Source organism: Fistularia commersonii, chromosome 9 (assembly GCF_037954325.1).
Source record: "Fistularia commersonii isolate RoL2024-O1a breed Wild chromosome 9, RoL_Fcom_v1.0, whole genome shotgun sequence".
NCBI lineage: Eukaryota > Metazoa > Chordata > Actinopteri > Syngnathiformes > Fistulariidae > Fistularia > Fistularia commersonii.
This window is the reverse complement of record NC_141292.1, coordinates 8787438-8806819: the sequence shown is the minus strand read 5'-3', so window position 1 is coordinate 8806819 and position 19382 is coordinate 8787438. Positions and strand designations below refer to the sequence as shown.

Below are 19382 nucleotides of genomic sequence, written 5' to 3'. Positions count from 1 at the left end.
TACATGATTTATTTTGTTACTATGCTTCTTATAACAGGATATTTTGCATTTTCAGATTATTTTCAAGAATAAAAAAAATTAAAAAAAACACTTCCCAGACACATGAGAAAACCTGAATTTAGTTTATAAATCCCTTCCAAGATTATATCATACACTTCAGAAACAATGGTAAATCTCAGTGATGAACCAAAAAACACAAGCATGTCTTTAAGAATAATGTGAACTGTTTTATTCCTCATTCAAAACACACCAATAAAAAAACAAAAAACAAAAAAAAACAGTTCTACTGTCTCCTTTTTTCTGAATATCCATATAGTTATTGAGCATCTAAGGTGCTTGTATAAAATGGTTTCAGGGTTAAAACATTAAAAATATCACACTGACTGCAGAATCAGAGTGAAAAGTCACAGATAAAGTGGAAGACAATGTGGTTTTGAATTTTTGGTTTAAAGCAAGTTGACAGTCGCGTGCTTCACATTTTGACTGCATATTAAATGTGACATAAAAAAGCCTTAGAACCTGCATTTGAGATTCAACGCCAGTAACCGTGTGCCTTCTCAATCACAGTTGTGTGTTTTTCAAATGACTGAGATAGATTACATTCAGATATGCATAAATAACCAAAGTTACAGTAAATGCTAAAATCAGCAAAACAAGCATGATCAAGTCATTTGAGCAACAGACGAAAATGACCATTGTGCATTTCGTTGCTTGAGAAATTGGCTCTACCAGGAACCTAGGATTAGTTTGCTGAAAATACTGACTTATTTAACCGCATCTATGTCATTTGCACTATTCATGCTGCACAAGAACCTGAACCCTTAAAGCTGAAGTTACATTGTCTTGTATCACAGTGATGGTTGATTTTAAGTCAATAAAACAAATAAAAAGGTTATATTTCCTCACATTAACATATTCAAAATATGATCACATTGCATAAACTTAATTATTTCAGGGCAAGTTCATGGTGATTTGTATGGAAAACGACATTAATTCGCTGAAGCTGCTACAGAGCAGGCATTCAGCCCCCGACTGAAATTATATGGCTTAAGAAAAATATGTTCTTCAATCAAAATAGAACGTATTTAATGTTTGATTTCATTTGAAAATCATAACTTCTGAAATGAATTACAGTTTTGTGAGATTATCCCTTAAATGCACTAAAAGAAAACAAAAGTATTTATCTGACAAAAATTTAAATGTTGTCAAAAGGTCAATGCATAATTGAAATGGAGATTTAAAAACATAGGTGAAAAATATATATCTTTGATCACAAAAAAATTGCACAAAAGAAGTATTAATATATGTGACGTGTAGTGTCTAATGTAAAAGAGGTAGAGCTACAAACATATCTAGATTTCCCTAAATTGGGGAAGAGATAGCCGACCAGAGGGAAGAGGTCCTTATATTTGCATGGTAAAGTCATACTTAATATTTTGCAAAAAAGGAAAGACAAGAAATAGAGGGGAAAGTATTAGGTAACAAAAAACAGAAATAAGTATTGTTCCAGTTTACATGGCATTAAATAATTTCCTTCATACTAAGATATATTCTTACCACACCTTCTGGATTTGTTGAATGAGCGCGTCTTGATATCTTTACTCCACAATAACACATGCCCACTGATCCAAAACGCTTCTAGTTGAAAATGTATGTTCACAATCTTCTGTAGCCCTTTTGTTCGTGCCAGGCGTTGTGCACCTGCATTTGAAATTTAGACTACAAAATCAGCACTGACAGAATTGTTTCGATGTACTGAACTCCTGGAAGAACAACAACCATAATGGTGGTGAAATCCAGGCGTGTTTGAAGCCTTACATTAATTGGTTTGGACGGTCTGAATTCTCTACAGACCTGCAGGGCATGACTTGACATCCAACACAGGATGCTTCATAACATAAATAAATCAGCTTATATATTAATAAGATATCAATAGGCTATAAAAAATGCATTCCAATGACCTTTAGCAGACATGGTTAAGGACACTCCGCCACAGACCTATCGCAATTAAGATTCGGTGTTTCAAATATAATAAAAACATTTCCAACCATTATGATTGAAATCCTCACAAAAAAGGAATATTTAAAAGAGTGGTAACAAACAGTAGTAGAATATTAATCTATGTCACGTTGAGCTGGCTCTGTTGCATCTTTGGGTTATTCAGAGGTCGGTTTCAGAACCCTTCTTGGAGACAACACCATTGTCCTCAGAGTCACGCTTGATTCGAATCTGAGGCAAACCTTTTGTGTATGAACCTTTTTCAAGTCTGAAAGAAAAAGCAGAGACAAAAATGGGAAGAGCCAATGGATGTGAAGTCAACGTAAATAACCGGTGTATTCTTTTTGAATAAACAGAATTCGTGACGCCAGGTGGTACTCACTTACTCGGCCACAGTGGGAGAGTGAAAATAGTGCTCAGCACGGCGAATGTGGGTTAGGGAAAGTCGGGGATTGATGTCCTGGAGGGAAAGGGGGCAGATTAAGTACTTGGCAAAAATAGCAAAGTGAAGAAAACAGAGAAAGATGAACAAAAACTTTTTCATAGCTCAGAAAAGAAAAAAAATAATTTCATTTTTGGTGATTTCACTGCAGTTTGTCTTGGCGAATGTGCCTAAGCAAATACTAAGTGGGGGAAAGCCTAGCAAAATAAATAAATAATAAACTAGTGCTCAAGAGCACAATATATCAAAATTCAAAGATATGATGATTGATTGTGACGCTGATCGCAATAAACTGCAGGCCCGGGACATGGGGGGGGGGGCCAATAAACCTTTCAGTTTGGCTGTTGTTGACCCGAGTGGACCGCTGGTTTGCATTAGGGTGAGACTAATTTTGAATTTTGCTCTTTGAGCTAATCTGGAGTCTAAGAGTTAATCTGTGACCTGCCTTGTGAAGAACATGGGCTGTCGTTTGGCAGGAAAAAAAATGAAATAAAAGGAAATAGAAGAAAATGCAGAAAAATGTGCTTAAGTACAAAATGTCAAGCTCTATTCAAATGCCAACAGGACGGATTTATGCAAAGGACGAGACTGCAACTCTAAGATAGGTATTAAAAATAAGCCTGCAAGAGACAAAGCAAGAGGCAGGGGGTTAGCATGGAAGCCATGAAATAGAGCTATTTAAATTATTCTTAAAATTACTGTCAGGGTTAAAAGGTGGAAGAACCGGGAAACATACCCTTTACTGTTAATTTTGATAAAGGTCATGCAAAAGTGACTAGCGGGGCAGAGGAAAATGTCAGCATGGAGCCTGTAGAAGCAAAGTTTGAGCAGCCAACGTGTTGCCATTGGCGCAACTGCAAATCAAACCCTGTACTCACTATCCACAGATTTATCCCCCAACATTGGCTCCTTCTCCATCATATCCATGGAGATTTTAATATTCGGAACATTTTCATGGTAGGGACAGTCAGACTGTGGGAGGGAGGAGGGGAAAACATTTATACTTTAAATAAAATAAGTAACATCTAGAGGAGGACGATACAACCATAAAATAGAAAAAGGAAACAATTACACTTTTAAACGTACATATTCAATTTCACTGTCAATGCTGCCTTTTTTCTTGTTTTTCTTTTTCTTCTCATCCTCCTTTTTCTTCTTGTCCTTCTCTGGGATGACATCGTCCAGGTATCTGAGGTCATGTTGAGAGAACACGTAATCCATGGCCTTGCGGACGGCAACCAGCGCCAAAATCTAGAGACCAAGACATACTTTGTTTCACTTTCAATACAAGTTGATAATTTTGCACTCCTTTTAGTCATCGAAAGGGTCCTCACCATGACGGGGAAGATGATGGCGGCCACAGTGGACTTTAGGATCCAGAGGAGGGCCAGACACAGCCCCTGGATGAAGGTGAAGAGGTGGATACGCCTCTGGGGGACATGACGCAGGTAGATCAGGTCAGGCTGGTGCTTGGCCGGCATTAGGAGGAGCTGCAGACGATCCATGAACTGATGGTAACGGAGATAAACAAAATGGTGTTGGATGAGAAAGAAGATTCTGTGGACAGTGAGAGACAATTTTCATCTGGGTTCTTTATGTGAGAAGTGTCACATGCAATCTATCAGTGTGAGTTGTCTGTCACCACATTTGTTCAATCATGTCATGCTGAAAAAGTCCTGAAAAGCAGGACTATATATATATATATATATATATATATATATATATATATGAAATGTGATGTAAAGGTCATGGATAGATCTCTTAGAAGTATCATTTATGGCTGGGTCATTTTTGAAAGCAAATAAAAATACAGGAATAAGAGGATGGGTGAAGAGATATAGGAATGAGCTGCAAACGCTCAGCAAGTCATTTCTACTTGTAGAGCAGAGGCTTGTCAACACTTTGATTTTTAGTCAATTTTTCAGATTTCATACCAATGTGTGAACTAAATGTGTAAAAACCTTGCTTGTGCTCAAGGGCACAAGACCGTGTCTTCCTTTCCTCCTATAACTGCTGGACAGGCAGCGTCACTCACCTGAACACCATTGAGAGACGCGACCCCCATGTAGAGGAACACACCGTAAAGCACAGGCATGGGAATGAACTGTGGAGAACAAAGACATACAAAAGGACTTTAAAAAATGTGCTGAATTAACTGGAAAAGGGCAACATTATGATCTGTTTTATTTTATCATTTATCATTTGTTTTAGGTAATTTGATTATAATATAGCTCCCAAGCTACTTTTTTCACTGGACTGTTGTGTGGAATAGTTAATCATGATCATGTAGTCTGGCAGTAATCCAAAGTAAGCAAAGTAAATCCCCTCCAAACCTGGAAACCATGAGCAAAAAAAAAAAACAAGTCATATCGGCCATTAATTAAATGGTAATGAAAAGGCTTTAACAGAACCTCCCTTAGGAACTTTTTGCACAATAACTTGGCCTGAAGCAAGTTACGGGACAAGATTTTCTTGCAATTAATCTGGTGTTTGTCTTGGTGGGGGCACCTTTCCCTGAGCACTTAAACATCAGTTTAAGTGCTCAGTGCTCAGTTTAAACATCAGTCAATATAAAATGTGCAAACAAAACCATCTGCACAATGTCCACAAGAGGGAGTACCAGCTCTAGTAATCTCCACTCAATTACTTCACATATTTGTTGGCCAATTTAATGAGGGAATGGAAACTTGAGAAGGCCCTCAGCAGAAATCTGAGCTCAGGCTCTGATGAGCCTGCTTATTTCACATCAAATTACTTCAGCGATGGGAACTCCAAATCAGCTGAAGATGGGGGGAAAAAGGGGGATTCTTAATCATTTTTAAATTAGGAGGAGAGGTGACAGAGGTTTGTCCTAAAAGAAGGAGACAGTAATCCACAGTTCCGCGGAAGAATTAACCAAAGTAAATTTGGATTCTACCTTGAGGATGGGGGCCATGAACACAGAGAGCCCGGTCAGGATGAACACAAAGGTGCCTGTGACTCTTTGCTCCCTGGATTAAGGAGGGAAAAAAAAGAACATTAAGTCACTATATCAAACAGGGTAAGTAGAGTTTGTAGATTGAAGGTCACGCAATTCGTTTAACTTATCAACCTATAGCAATTTAAGTTTACAAGCAGATTTCTAATCACAAAGCTGCCATACTGGTATTTTACGTCGACCTTCTGATGTTGTTTCTGATGAACTTGCTTTGGATTAATTTTGTTCCCTTCTGCTGACAGGTGTGTAGGTACAGTTGTGTTCAAAATAATAGCAATCTCTCTTGAAATGTAAGCTCAAAATGCTTATTTTTTATTTTCATTCATTGGGAACACTGCACATTATATTTTACATCAAAACATGAATAAAAAGGTATGAATATTACAATTACTTGACAGAAAATGAAGGGAAAATTATTTTGGGCTTTTCAAAAAAAAGCTGTGTCTGCATTTTTTATTAAAAACTCAAATATTTACTCAAACTGAAAAACAATTTAGCATTCTTGAGCATCTAAGGTGACACGAACTAATATTTTGTTGTAAACCCTCTGTTTGAGAACTGCTTCACATCTGTACTACAAGGAGAGTTGACCAACTTTTGGCGACTGTAAACAGGTATTCCCGCCCAAGATGATTTGAAAACCTTCTACAATTCCTCTGTATTTCTTGGTCTTTCACAATTCCTCTGTATTTCTTGGTTTTACCACAGAAACAGCATTTTTTATGTCATCCCATAAGTTTTCTACTGGATTAAGGTCCGGGGTTGGCCACTATAACCTTTATTTTGTTGGTCTAGAACCAAGATGCTGCTCGCTTACTGGTGTGTTTGGGGCCCATTTCAAGGGAATTTCCTCTCTTGCATAAGGCAGCATGACCTCCTCAAGTATTTTGATATCAGCAAATGGATCCATGATCCCTGGTATGCGACAAATAGGCCTGAAACCATAGTAAGAGAAGCAGCCCCATATCATGATGCTTGCACCACCACGCTTCACGGTCTTCAGAGTGTACTGTGGCCTGAATTCAGTGTTTGGGGGTCATCTGACAAGCTGTCAGCGGCCCTTGGACCCAAAAAGAATAATCTTACTTTCATCAGTCCACAAAATGTTTCTCCAATTGCCTTTAGGCCAGTCGATATGTTCTTTAGCAAACTGTATCCTCTTCAGCACATGCCTTGTTTTTTTAACAGTGGGACTTTGCGACTGCTTCTTGCCAATAGATTAGCCTCACACAAGCCACAGCACTCATAGGTAACTTCAGACCATCTCTGATCTCCCTGGAGCTGATCATTGGCTAAGTCTTTGCCATTCGGGCTTTTGTTCAATCCGTTTGAATGGTAGTCTCCCGTTTTCTTCCACGTGTCTCTGGTTTGGCTTTCCGTTGGAGATCATTTTAGCTGAGCAGCCTATCATTTTCTACACTTCTTTATGTGTTTTCCCCTCTCCAATCAACGTTTTAATTAAAGCACACTGTTCTTCTGAACAATGTCTGGCATGACTCATCTTTCTCAGGTTTTCAGATAGAACTGCACGAACAAGATGTGCTGGCTTCATCCTCCAATAAAGGCCACCTGAATGACACCTATTTCTTCACATGATGAATGACCTCGCTGATTGAACTCCACACTATTATTTTGAACGCGCCCCTTTCACTTTATTATTCAATTACACACACTCAGGAGCATGCACATCATGAATGTTGGGTCTGGATGTCTTGACACACAACTGTATGTCTTGATCGGTTTCAGTTATTGATGTGGCAAGATTTACATGATTAAAAAAAAAAAAAGAGTGTGCAAATATTTAAGTAAAAAGTGGGAATAAAACTTGTTGAAAGACAAGCCATGGTATTAAGTTATGTAGGGGTCACAAGTGCGCACAACTATCTGCAAGTGTTTGTAAAGAGGTAGAATCAGAACTATGAAGGATTTTCAGTGCATTTTTCCAGGATATAAACATTTCAATCAAGTATATGGCAAAGTTTATTGACATAGTATACTAGACATGGGAGTTTTCTTTGTTGCACAATGGAATCTGAGTCAGGAAAGAATAAAGTTTCCAAACTTTGTTTGCGTTCATGTTTCCTTTCCTTTCATGTTTCTGTCATAATGAAAGTGGGATTGCGACTCGAGGTGGTGAATAAAGCTGGGGCTGGACGTTGCTAAAATAACTGTCTTGAATTTATCGTCATGCGACAGATTGAATGGGGGTCAGCATCACTGACATTAAGACCTACATGGTTAATCTCTAAATGTTTAATTTAGTTAAAAAAAGGGACTTTATAACAAGCAACACGGTATGGCTTATATAATAATATTTACCCCAGTGAGTGCAAGATAAAACCGTCTGATGTATAGCTACCTATTCAGAAAATCATTTTTGATTTGAAAAAGACTAGGTGGCCCCATTAGAAGTAGAGAACAAATTAGCACATTGGAACATTTTAACAGTCCAATTCCTTCAGATGGCAGACAACATGTAGCAGCCTTACTGACTCACCTGACACCCAGAAATTTGGGCTGCTCCCCAGGGGCTGATGTCTCAGTCTCCATTTTCAGAGAGTCAATATGGGCAATAGAGATGACTGTGGCAGCCACGTACCAAGGCAGGCCCATGAAAGAGCAGACCATCATGAGGATGGCCACCCAGAACAGGTCCAAGTGGTACCCGGCCCCTTTCTGAGGAAAAATAGCAGGGGAATGAGCGTATGAGGCTGTAACATGAGAAGTATCTCACACCGAACAAAAGTGTGATTAGTTATTTAACAGAAAGAGGCAGTTCTAAATTTAGGAGTTTTTAAGGTGGCCAAAACTGCACTGTAGTGATGCCAAGCATGCACACAGGGAGGTTTCAATTTCAGTAGTGTTTTCACACTTCAAAATCCTGCCATATCCCAAAATACACAAGCTTTAGAAAACTGTAATGCAGTAGAGTAGTATCAACATATCCACTTGTATGTACACAATAGGCTCCCATAGTAAAAAGACAGTGAATTATTCCAGATGAACTAAATACGTGAGGTTCTTGCGAGGAACAACAGCAAAACCGCATGCCATTTTTTTTTATTTTTCCAAGTAGAACAGTTAAGTCTGATCTCGGAATGATAATCCAAGGAACCAGCGTTTTGGAAAGATTCCACCATGCAGTGTGGACACAGGTTATCTGGTCCCAGTCATCAAACGAACGTCATAGCCGCATGGCTCAGGTAACATTTGGGACTGGCAAACACTTCTCTGCCCACAAGGCTACCAAGCCTCCAGGCTGGTACAAATCCAAGATTTGCCCTAATTTCATGCCGTTCTAGTACTCTCTCTTTGAAATTCTCCACACACACAACTAAACACTGATAAAGCAACAGGAGAATTTTTTTTTTTTAACAAACATGGTTGACGAATAAAGCAAATACCCAACAGATAAAGCAATACTTCTGGTTTTTCGGGTTTTTCGATTTTCTCCCGGAGCAGTTCATTGCTAGGAGCCCATTTATTGTATCTGGAAAATTTGCATGGTTGTGAAACAGTAATTTGCGTCACATAGTTCGAGCAAAAACTTTTAGTTCAAGAAACACAATCTAGTGGAATATCAAAAGGTAAAGTATGTTGCCGACAACGACACAGCTGTAACAGTCAGAGATAATGCAGTCTCTGTGTAAACAAGGTTAACTGCAAAAGCCGCTAAAGGCACACATCAGGACACAGATGCAGGTTACATGTACAAAGGAGTATGTGGAGAGATGATTAAGGAGGCATTAGACTGCTTCACAAAAATAAACCAAAAACCTTTTGCACCCTTTTAAGTTGATTTTCAAGCAAAGTTGTTATTCATACTGAATATTCAACTTGTTAAAGTCACTGAGGATTTACCCTTTAAACTCTGCAACATGCAGGAAACAGACAATGTGTTGCAAAACTTAGGTCAGGCCAGGTTCTTATTTACTATCAGCACATTTAACATTATAGTAACACCAATGTGTGTTTGTTTTAACAGCAAAACAATTCCTTTAACAGATGCACCAGATTCATTTGCAGAAATTGTTTTTTATTGATGATTGATAAAAGGAATAGGAGTCACACCCACCTTCAGTTTGTGCTCTTTTCGGTTTACAATCACAGCTGTGATCTGCTGATCCATGAAGATCAAGATGGTGACTAGCAGGGCAGGGAGCGCAGCTGCAAGATACACCCACCACGGATTACCTCCAAAGGGAGGAATAAACCATCCCCTCGCTGAATTTGTGGGCTACAGAACGGAAACACAAAAAGTGTGTGTCAAAAGAACCACCATAGGTGTGCAGACAAATGGCTTATCTCTGCCCACTCTCATATCCCTGAAACCATTGTGAAACCAAACAGGCTTTCAGTTGATGCCAAATTGGATCTTAAATAACAGCATTTTTGAGACAAATCTGAATTACAACATTAGCCTTTGTAGCAAAACAAAGCTTGTTCTGTGATTGTAATTATAAGAAGGCTGGTCTCCTTAGATCACCTCTCATGAAGAGGTTATTTGATGCAGCTCTTCTAGGCCATCACTCCCCTGAGAAACCTTTGAGGTTTCCCCATCTCAGAAAGCAACGCCGTCTTAATTTCAGGAAATATGGATGGTCTATTTGGTTAGCTACAAAGAAACCCTTATAGTGGGATTCTGAAGTATTACAAAGGGCTTTTAGCAAAGACATGGATCGTTGTCAGAGTAATCTGAGGGAATCTACACCTGGCATTCTACTGCCCATCGACCTCTGCTGAAATTCGAGGCACAGACCAAATTTGTACAAGACAGCCAAGACTTCTTCTGAGAGCGGCCTACCTTAAATTCACTTGGCACAATGAGCTTTGGAGTGTTCACACCAACGAAGGCATCCACACCACAGAAGAGAAGAATGGTCAAGATGATCGCAAAGTCACTGATGAGCTTCCGCACCTGGAGCAAGTTATTAACAGACATTCTAAGACTTTTTAGGGCAACAAGTATCTGTATGTGTTTGACAAAGAACTACACTGTCTTGCAGGAATTGTACTTGAAATTTTTTTTTTTTTCCTCTGCACTAATCATCAATCCATCCATCTTATCCTGCGCTCAGGGTCACAGGGCATTCTGGAGCCTATACCAGCTGTCATCAGGTGAGAGGCAGGGTACACCCTGGACTGGTCGCCAGTCAATCGCAGGGCCACATACAAAAACAGACTTACTCACTTGGGGTAATTTTCCCATTTTTTTCCAATTAACCTGTTTCATGTTTTTGGATTGTGGGAGGAAACCCACACAGACACAGGGAGAACATGCAAAATCAACAAAGAAAGGTTCCCTTGTTGGAACTGAACTAGGGTCCTTCCTGCTGTGAGACAGAAGCACTAACTACCATGCCGAAATTAAAAATAAATAAATGCTTTTTTTTTTCTTCTGTATTAATCAGTTGTTTCGAAAATAATCATCATTATCATCTTTAATGATGCCCACTTTTATCTAAAAATAGGTTTGGGACACAGAAGAAAATGTGCACTAGGCAGTGAGTGCTTAAAAAGTAGCAAAATAATGTCCTCATTTATTACTATATTAAATAATATTAGGTGCGAACTGTGAGTTTTATGGGACTCCGCGAGCGTCTTCGCCTGCACATGAGTTATTAATATTGTCAGATAGAGCAATGTGTCTTTTCAATGATGGGTGACTTATCTACAGACTCCATTTTTTTTTTTTTTTAACATTTCCAAGTTCCAAAACATAACCTGAAAATGCCCATGAAAACAAGGGACGTATTCTTGAGTAACGCCACTCACTCTAGTAGGAAAAAAGCGGCTGGTCTTGAACTTCTTCAGAGCCATGGAGCAGGTGTAGGTCCCAAAGAATAAGATGAAGGACATCAGGGTGATGTCAGGCACGTATCTACAAGCTTCCCCTACCAAATGTCCTCCATATTCCAGACACTGCTTCTTACTCAGGGTTGCCCAGGTGGTGTTTTCTGGCTGTGGTGACAAGGACAAAAATATTTTTTCTAGTGACCAAAATCTATTTGTGGTATAGAAGGCTGCCCAAAAGTCAGACATTTGAGAATACTACCTACCAGAACGGAACGGTTTGTCCAGTCAGAGCTGTCAAGGGGTTCAGATGAGTTGCCTTGTGAGAAAGAAAAAAAAAAAAAACACTATCTAAATCTGAAAAACTGTTTTTTTGGTTTTGGTATCACACGTGTCACTTTGGACCTATGTCAACTTCTCCCCAAACACTCCTGACAAATCACTTGCAACACAGAAACTGATACGGCTGTTGGGAAAGTAAACAAAAGATACTGGTATACTTGGGCCTGTAGATACCATAGTTATCACCACTGTAAACACACCATAATGGATTGAAATTTGTGTTTATTATGCAAGACAAAGATCAGTGGCCAGCATGACCAATCACTTTTCACAATGTAGAATATCTCTAACAGAGAATCATTATGTCGTAATAAAATGTGTTGATTTCAGGGAAAATTGCATATTTTCATCATTATCAGCGGTTTCGCTTGTAAACTACATACCTGGCATGCAGCGGCAGTCATAGAGAGTGATCCGGTCAGGGTCATAGTTAGAGTTAATGGGGTTCTTATGCTCCAGGTGTATCATCTTTTTGAAGGCGTCATAAATGAAGATGAAGCTGATGAGTGCAGAGAAGCCTTCCTCGGTGAAACGTGTGAAGTATTGCACCAAGAAGCTTGCATCTGTGGCAACCAGCAACAGACAGAATATACCTGACCACAGGCCGATCCAAAGCCGGAACTCCAGGTAGTCAAATTGATGTTCTCTGAGGAAGATTTATGCAGAGGAACTTGTTCATTGTATTCATGCACTTCAATGTACTACATATAGGATTTCAATTCCCCTTAATTCCCTTTTAGCCTGAAAAAGGTTACATTAAAACTCAAGTATCTGCCCATCATTAGATAAAAGCATTATAGAACATAATAGACCAAATGCTAGGGCAAATGCTGTTTCCCAGGCATTTTGGAGATGGTGGCAGTGGTTATTAGATGTATCCAGTCACAGGAGGCAGGCTCGCATTGCCACTGTATCAGCAACCAGTAGCTTAAAGCATGGAAACATTTGCAGAATACAAAGCCTTAACATTCTTTGTTCACTGCATAAAATCAAATGACTGTAAATTATTAATAATGGAATAGTGCTTGGTAATGCTAGACAGAGGAGAGGAGGGGCATAGAGAAGATGAAGTCAACACCCATCAACTATCAAGATGTTAATAACCCTGAGGGCGAACCATATGTGTAGGCAAGTCCGATAGATTGTGTGTCTCTTCCTGTCTCCCTTATATTCTATCATAAGGTTTGATCATGCACAGAGGGTGACCGGTGTATTTGTCAAATGACTATCAGCTAGTCATGGTCTTCAAAAGATTTTTTCTGCGAATACGCTGGCCAACATGCAGAAATATAAAAATGTACAGAATTTTCAAGGCATGAAATACTAAAGTTATCATTTGATACAGGAGTACTGTCCTATAGCTGCATTTCCAGCAGGCACTCAGCTCCACATCAGTGTTCTTAGACATTAATATTAGGTTAAACAGCAGGTGATAAAAATTCAATTTGATTAGGAATTAATACCAAAACAAATGTCTTGCAAATGTTAAACACACAAATATATGGGATGGCTCATCCCAAGGATAATCTAAGGAAGGAAGTTGTTGGGGAAGAAAAACAAACTAAAACAACCGGAAGTTCGAATCCATCCATCCATCCATCCATCTTCCCCCGCTTATCCGGAGTTGGGTCACAGGGGCAGCAGCCGGAGCAGCGAGGGCCCAGACCTTCCTCCCCCATCACATGGTCCAACTCCTCTGGGGGGACCCCAAAGCGTTCCCAGGCCAGCCCAGAGAAAATAGTCTCTCCAGCGTGCCCTGGTTCTTCCCCATGGTCTCCTCCCAGATGGATATGCTGGTAATACTTCCCTCGGGGGGCATCAAGGAGGCATCCTGACCAGATGCCCGAGCCACCTCACCTTACTCCTCTCCATGCGGAGGAGCGGTGGCTCTACTCAGAGCTCCTCCCAGATGACCTAACTTCTCACCCTATCTCTAAGGGAGAGTCTGGCCACCCTGCGGAGGAAACTCATTTCCGCTGCTTGTATCCGCACTCTCTTTCTTTTAGTTGCTACCCACAGCTCGTGACCATCGGTGAGGGTGGGAAATTGAAAATGTCGCCTTTTGGCTCATTTTCCTCTTAACCACAACAGGTCGGTACAGAGACTGCATTGCTGTAGACACCACACAGATCCCCCTGTCGATCTCCCGCTCCATCCTTCCCTCACTCGTGAAAAAGACCAGAGATACTTGAACTCCTTCACTTGGGGCACGACCTCTACCCTGAGTGGGCATTCCACCATGGTCTCGGCTTTGAGGTTGCTAATCCTCACCCCGGCCGCTTCACACTCCGCTGCAAACCGCTCCAGTGAGAGCTGGAGATCATGGCCTGATGAAGCCAACAGAACCACATCATCTGCAACAAGCAGAGACTCGATCCTGCAGCCACCAAACCGGATCACTTCGATGGCCTGGCTGCACTGAGAAATTCTGTCCATAAAAGTTATGAACAGAATCAGTGACAAAGGGCAGCCATGGCAGAGTCCAACTCTCACCGGAAATGGGTGCAACTTACAAAAGGCAATGCGGACGACACTGATCATAAAACTTGCTTAATGTGAATTATCAGTCTGGTCTTGTTGTCTGGGGTTTCTTAACTCTGCTTTTATTCCATACAAATAATTACTGTTGTTACAGTGGCTCTAACAGACCATTCATAATGATACATTAGAAATGCAATTTGTATGCAGGAGCCGAAGTGCTGCACATTAACCTAGATTACTGCCTTGCTCTGGCCCCCAAAGGCCATCACAGAGTTGGGTTTAAAAAGAAAAGACAAAAAAAATTACTCACTTGCTGAAGTTAAACAGGAGCCTTTCAAAGACGAGCACCGGGCCTGTGCTGCTAAGAATAGTCAAGGGCTGACCAGCCAGCATACAGAACACTGCACCAGTCAACGCTGTACCCAGGAAACTTTCCAACACTCCCTGAAACAGAGTACACACAAAGACATTATACACGACGCACAGAGCATGTTGTATACACAAAAATACGCCTCTCTATCAGAGCACAGACAATTACGTTCCAAAACCAGTCACGCAAAAGAGGAAGTGGTGTGCCACATACCCCCGAGGTTGCTCAGAAGTGACTCCGAAGCTGAAAAATTCAATGGAGCTAGTGATTTGGACTGAGATCGAGAGTTTGGTAAACTGGTTATGCTATGTTGTTCATGCTATAGTTATCTCGATAGGTGTTAATATGTTACATACTAGACACCTGTTAATCCTGTTGGTCTCTATTCTATTGTTATTCCTATTGTAATGACACGGTATTGATTCAAGGAACACACACACACCTTTGTGTGTGCATATATCTTGAAATGAAAGGGTGATCAGGTATTTTGCTGGTTTCACTGGGAGTTTTTCTTTTTTTGTATGTTTTCCTTTGTTTTGTGTACCCTAAGTCCAGCTGTAGAGGTGGTCCTTCAGGGTAGACCAGTTACAGTTCCAGGCAAGTAGGATGTTGTTGCAGAGAGTTTTTTGTATGAGTGCTGTTCTATTCAAATACAGCACTTTCAAAAGCGTCACACACAGATGAGTGAGTATGGGCAAACAGCCACTGCTGTCAATAAAGGTCTGATGAGGGCAGGGATTCCCACTGCAGGGTGGAAAGGGGAGGTATGAAGGATTGGTGAGCTGTGGAGGTAGGAGCGAGTGAAAACACAGCCATGACGAGGCTACAGTAGATGAGTAATCTGGATCTGTGGTTATTTACAGCCAGGGTAAATCCCCAAGTCTGCTTCTCTGCAGGTCGAGGAGGCAGCTCTTTGCCGAGACAGACGCCAAAAGAAGTCACAAGGGACCTTCAGTATTCTGCTGTCTGGGCCAACAGCGTGGATAAAGCAATATATGCCTGTACATCAATGTGTGTGTGTGAGTGATTCCTTGGTATGTAATCATACCAAGAGCAGGCCCAGCAGATGGATCTGTGGTATTCTTTTGTTCAGCAGAAAAGAAGCTGGGTGCATTGAGTGTCATGATATTTTCACAGCCATTTCAGTGGGACTTATCAGCACCAAATCAAAAAGGTTTCACTCAGTGTGACTAAAAACAACAAGAACGTTAGACCGGTGTACGGACCTGAGACTGGTGAAATGTGTCAGTTGTACCTCAACTTCATCTTTTAATTCAAAAGGAATTGCCAAAGAAAATATTGTTTGCAGCTCTTAATTCATTGAGTTGAAGAAAGGTCAAGTCTGGGAGAAAATAAACTGCTGGTGTCCCACAATCCACCGGTGCTGGTGGATGAGGGGAGTCGAGCTAAAAAGACACTCTGGTTGCTATGATGTGGTATTTGTTCAGAACTGACAAGGGCAGGAAAAACATTTGTGGCACGGCCCTGTTGATTTGCCTGTGTGCGAATTCTATAGCTTTGGTTGTTGCTGTGTATGTTTTTTGTTTCTCTTATCCATATAGGATGTGGAGGATAGTCTCTTTGGTATTTGTCACTGCTCTCTTACATTCATCGATATCTAGAGTATTTTAATCAGTTTAGTTTTAATTAATGCTGACCAGAAAAAAATAAAAAGAATGATTTGGCACAATAAAGGTCTCGTTCTAAGTTTTGTGCACAAATAGTTGCAAACTTACCACAATGTACTTTGTGAATAAGCATATAACTCTTCTGAAAAATTGTACTTTGATCAAAGGATTTAAAAAAAAAAAAGAAAGAAAAAGAAAAAATACCTGCATGTTTTCTGTGGCATCCCCAAGCAAGCCTCCAAATGTGATGGCATTGGTGACAGTGCCAAGATAGATGAACAAGATGGTCGACAAAGACTGGATATGTAGCGCATCATAAAAATCACTGCCAAAAAATGGCAGCTTCCTCTTGATGTCAAGAACAAGACCTCCACAGAATCTGCAAAAGCAAACTCTTCAGATTAGTTCATGCAACATACACAGGGTTGATATATGGCTTCTCTCCAGCTTGGTGAGAATTGCATGATGTATTTTTTGACACAAAAAGTGCAGTACCATAAAAACCAAAGCAATAATAAACAGGGGAGCATAATTCATAGATATTTTGAAATCATCATTCACATAAACAAATCAGTACCTCAAATTATGGCAGAGAGATCAGCTAAGTCATCTCAAAAATGTCTGTCTAGTACTATAGGTAACAAGTAGCAAGTTAGAAGCACTCATTTTATGCCATACCATGTAGCACTGCAGCCCTAACCTCCAGTGGCAGATAAAGACTAAATGGATAAATGGATAAATGGCAAATGGATAAGTAAACAAATAATTTTAAAAGTAAAAAAAAAAAAAATTACTGAATAAAAATTACTTTCTGGTTCGCTGGAGCTCCTCTCCAACCTGGTGTCCTCCACCTCCTCCGTGCCCAGGATCATGAGGGGTGTCACCATTCATCTGCAGTGGCTCCGATCCAGTATACATGTTCTTTCTTTGGAAAGAAGATAAATTGTACAAAAAGACTTTAGGCTTAAGCTCAAAGACATTAATTCTGTGTGAACAGAATTTCAACATCATGCATTTTATTTTCATTTGGGAAAAAGGAGCGGGAATATAGAAACAGAGGAAGTTTGTCTTCTGAGTAGTTTCATAACTTGAGTAACAAACATTTGTACAATAAGATATATTTTTTGCACGCTATACAAAGATTTTGATATGCTTTTTAGTTTCTTTTTTCCTCTAACTTTCCCTTTTTCACACTTCCAATGTTACTGAAAATTGAGTATATAGTTTAAAAAAAAAACAAAAAGACAAAGGTTGGAACATTTGCCTTGATTGTGCTGGACAAATAAACATTATTTTGGGATCTAGTATGACCAGCTCAGCAAGGGGATATCCTGGGGGTTTCATTCAAAATATGGAATGTGGATTTTGTAACCATAACGGTGACTATGAATGAATAATGAAAGTTGACATTAAATGAAAATTTTAAAAAGAGGGCACGCCGCATTGTTTAGCATCAATGAAATAGCACATATACCCCCAAAATTTAGCATTCTTCAAAAAAAAAAAAAAAACTTCATAGTTTAAGGAGATCGTTGACAGACCTCTTGTCTGAGGAGGGCAAAGACTTAGGAGGCTCTATCCTGATGTCAGGGTCCCACTCGCCAGGTGGCAAGACAATGACCTCATCAAGAAACTCCTCAATACCAGCAAGCAGGTCCTGCCCGTCCTTCGCTTTATAGGCAATTTCATGGAAAACCTGTCAGTAAACACACATGCGCACACACACACACACAACAACCCCATAGGTGATAAACAAGTCAATAATGTAAGATGGTCTTGAATTATTCACGTAGGGCTTGTAAGAAAAAAATAAAAAACTAAACAGAGGGGAGATCATTTCTCAATATTTTAATAGATTGTTAGCTCAGTTGATATTGACAAACTTTCATAAGTACATACAACAGTACAACAATGATTCACTCTGAGTCAGTGAGAGAAAAGCACATGGTGTAAAGTTGAAAAAATAACTGAGAAACCAGTGACGCCACTATGTTCAGCCTAGAGGGTAAAGTTTAACTTGAGGAAACCCTGGAAAAACACTTCCTACGTTGTCATGTTGACATATGAGGTATGCTGGGAAGAACTGAGGCACGTGGGAATTTGAGGGTCAGGTGCTTTCAGAGTGCAGAACTTTAGGAGTGCGTCTGTTAACATTCCTGACAACAGATGGACAGGATTCACTGAGACCGGAGCAGCCTCAAATATGAAGAGACATTTCATCCACATAGAAACAATATGACAGGCTTAATGTCATCATAAATTCACAATTGAGTGTCCTAAAAACTCTGTGAAAAGGCAGACCAGTCAAACTGGCCACAAATCCTGGTTTGATAAGTAAACCTAAATGTTGTTAATCCACAGGAATTATAACTATTGGTTACCTGGTGCTTTTTATTCATGCTTATGATGTGACTCAAGGGCTATTAGTGTTGGCTGGTCCAGATGGACGTGAATCACTGGTTACTATGAAAATTACTATGCCCTGCTTTTTTTCCTTCAGTTTCAAAAAGCGGATGTTTCTTAATAAATACCAAATGTGCAAATTTTTCCCCTCTGTGCCCTGACAGGGTGTGTTCTTCATGCTTCTCTTTGAAAATCAAATCAAACAGGAGATAATGGGAACACTGCACCATTGCTTACTATAGATTTGCTATAACTGTATTGTACACGGTTATCTTCATTGTGTTTCAAGACAATCTATTTGCCTCTGTTGCGCCAGTTAATTTCTAGTCATTCAGAACACTGCCATAATCAGCTGACCTAAGAGCTATAAAAACTGTATGGATACAAAGATTCAATGCGGTTTTATGTTGTATATGGAAATAGCAAATTATATTATACCATAAATTGTAAATGGAAACTGAAGAGGTTCATAAAAACGAAAACAAGGAAAAAGCAATGAAATACTGCTGACTTATATTCAAATGTGGAAATGTTGTGAATAAAAAGCCCTGCATTGATGATAGTCCAAGACCAGAAGTTTGGTTCATGTCCATTTACCTGAAAATGGTATTTTCATCAGCCTCAGTTGTAAATAACAACCCACCAGATTGCAATGGTTAAAAACATACATTCTAAACATTACTGAAGCCAATGAGCAACAGATGAAAAATATCCTGGCATGGGCAATGAAAGGAGGGGACTTCGAACTGCAGAGGTTTTTGTAGATGATTCGATATGTTGCACAGGCCTCACCACTGTACCACAAATGTGTTCTCTAAAGGATGAGATTACTTTTTGCTTTATTTTGGCAAACTTTTGGTAAATCTAATTAATCTTTATTGTTGTAGAGCCTGCTGTTGGTTGTACTGCAGTGGTCAGAAAAATATACAGGAGGGGCTTTTGAGAAGA

At 39.8% G+C, this 19382-nt stretch overlaps 1 protein-coding gene across 6 annotated transcripts in view; it reads right to left on the bottom strand.

Annotated features, from left to right (window-relative positions):
- Positions 1-206: 206 nt before the first annotated feature.
- Positions 207-19382, bottom strand: part of LOC147231130 (electrogenic sodium bicarbonate cotransporter 1-like) — a 39466-nt gene continuing 20290 nt past the window's right edge. For 2 of the 6 annotated variants that reach the window (XM_086152301.1, XM_086152297.1), the window contains 17 exons: positions 17573-17727; positions 16840-16956; positions 16236-16410; positions 14344-14477; positions 11936-12198; positions 11477-11529; positions 11193-11378; positions 10222-10335; positions 9493-9654; positions 7915-8093; positions 5358-5430; positions 4476-4544; positions 3775-3948; positions 3527-3691; positions 3319-3412; positions 2385-2458; positions 207-2266 (listed from right to left, as the gene is read on the bottom strand). In XM_086152301.1, the coding sequence (XP_086008427.1) occupies positions 2415-2458; positions 3319-3412; positions 3527-3691; positions 3775-3948; positions 4476-4544; positions 5358-5430; positions 7915-8093; positions 9493-9654; positions 10222-10335; positions 11193-11378; positions 11477-11529; positions 11936-12198; positions 14344-14477; positions 16236-16410; positions 16840-16956; positions 17573-17727 (2157 nt within the window). In that variant the 3' untranslated portion in view covers positions 207-2266; positions 2385-2414. Of the gene's footprint in view, positions 2267-2380; positions 2459-3318; positions 3413-3526; positions 3692-3774; positions 3949-4475; positions 4545-5357; positions 5431-7914; positions 8094-9492; positions 9655-10221; positions 10336-11192; positions 11379-11476; positions 11530-11935; positions 12199-14343; positions 14478-16235; positions 16411-16839; positions 16957-17572; positions 17728-19382 lie in introns of all 6 variants that reach the window. The other 4 variants (XM_086152296.1, XM_086152299.1, XM_086152298.1 and 1 more) reach the window with 3 other exon arrangements.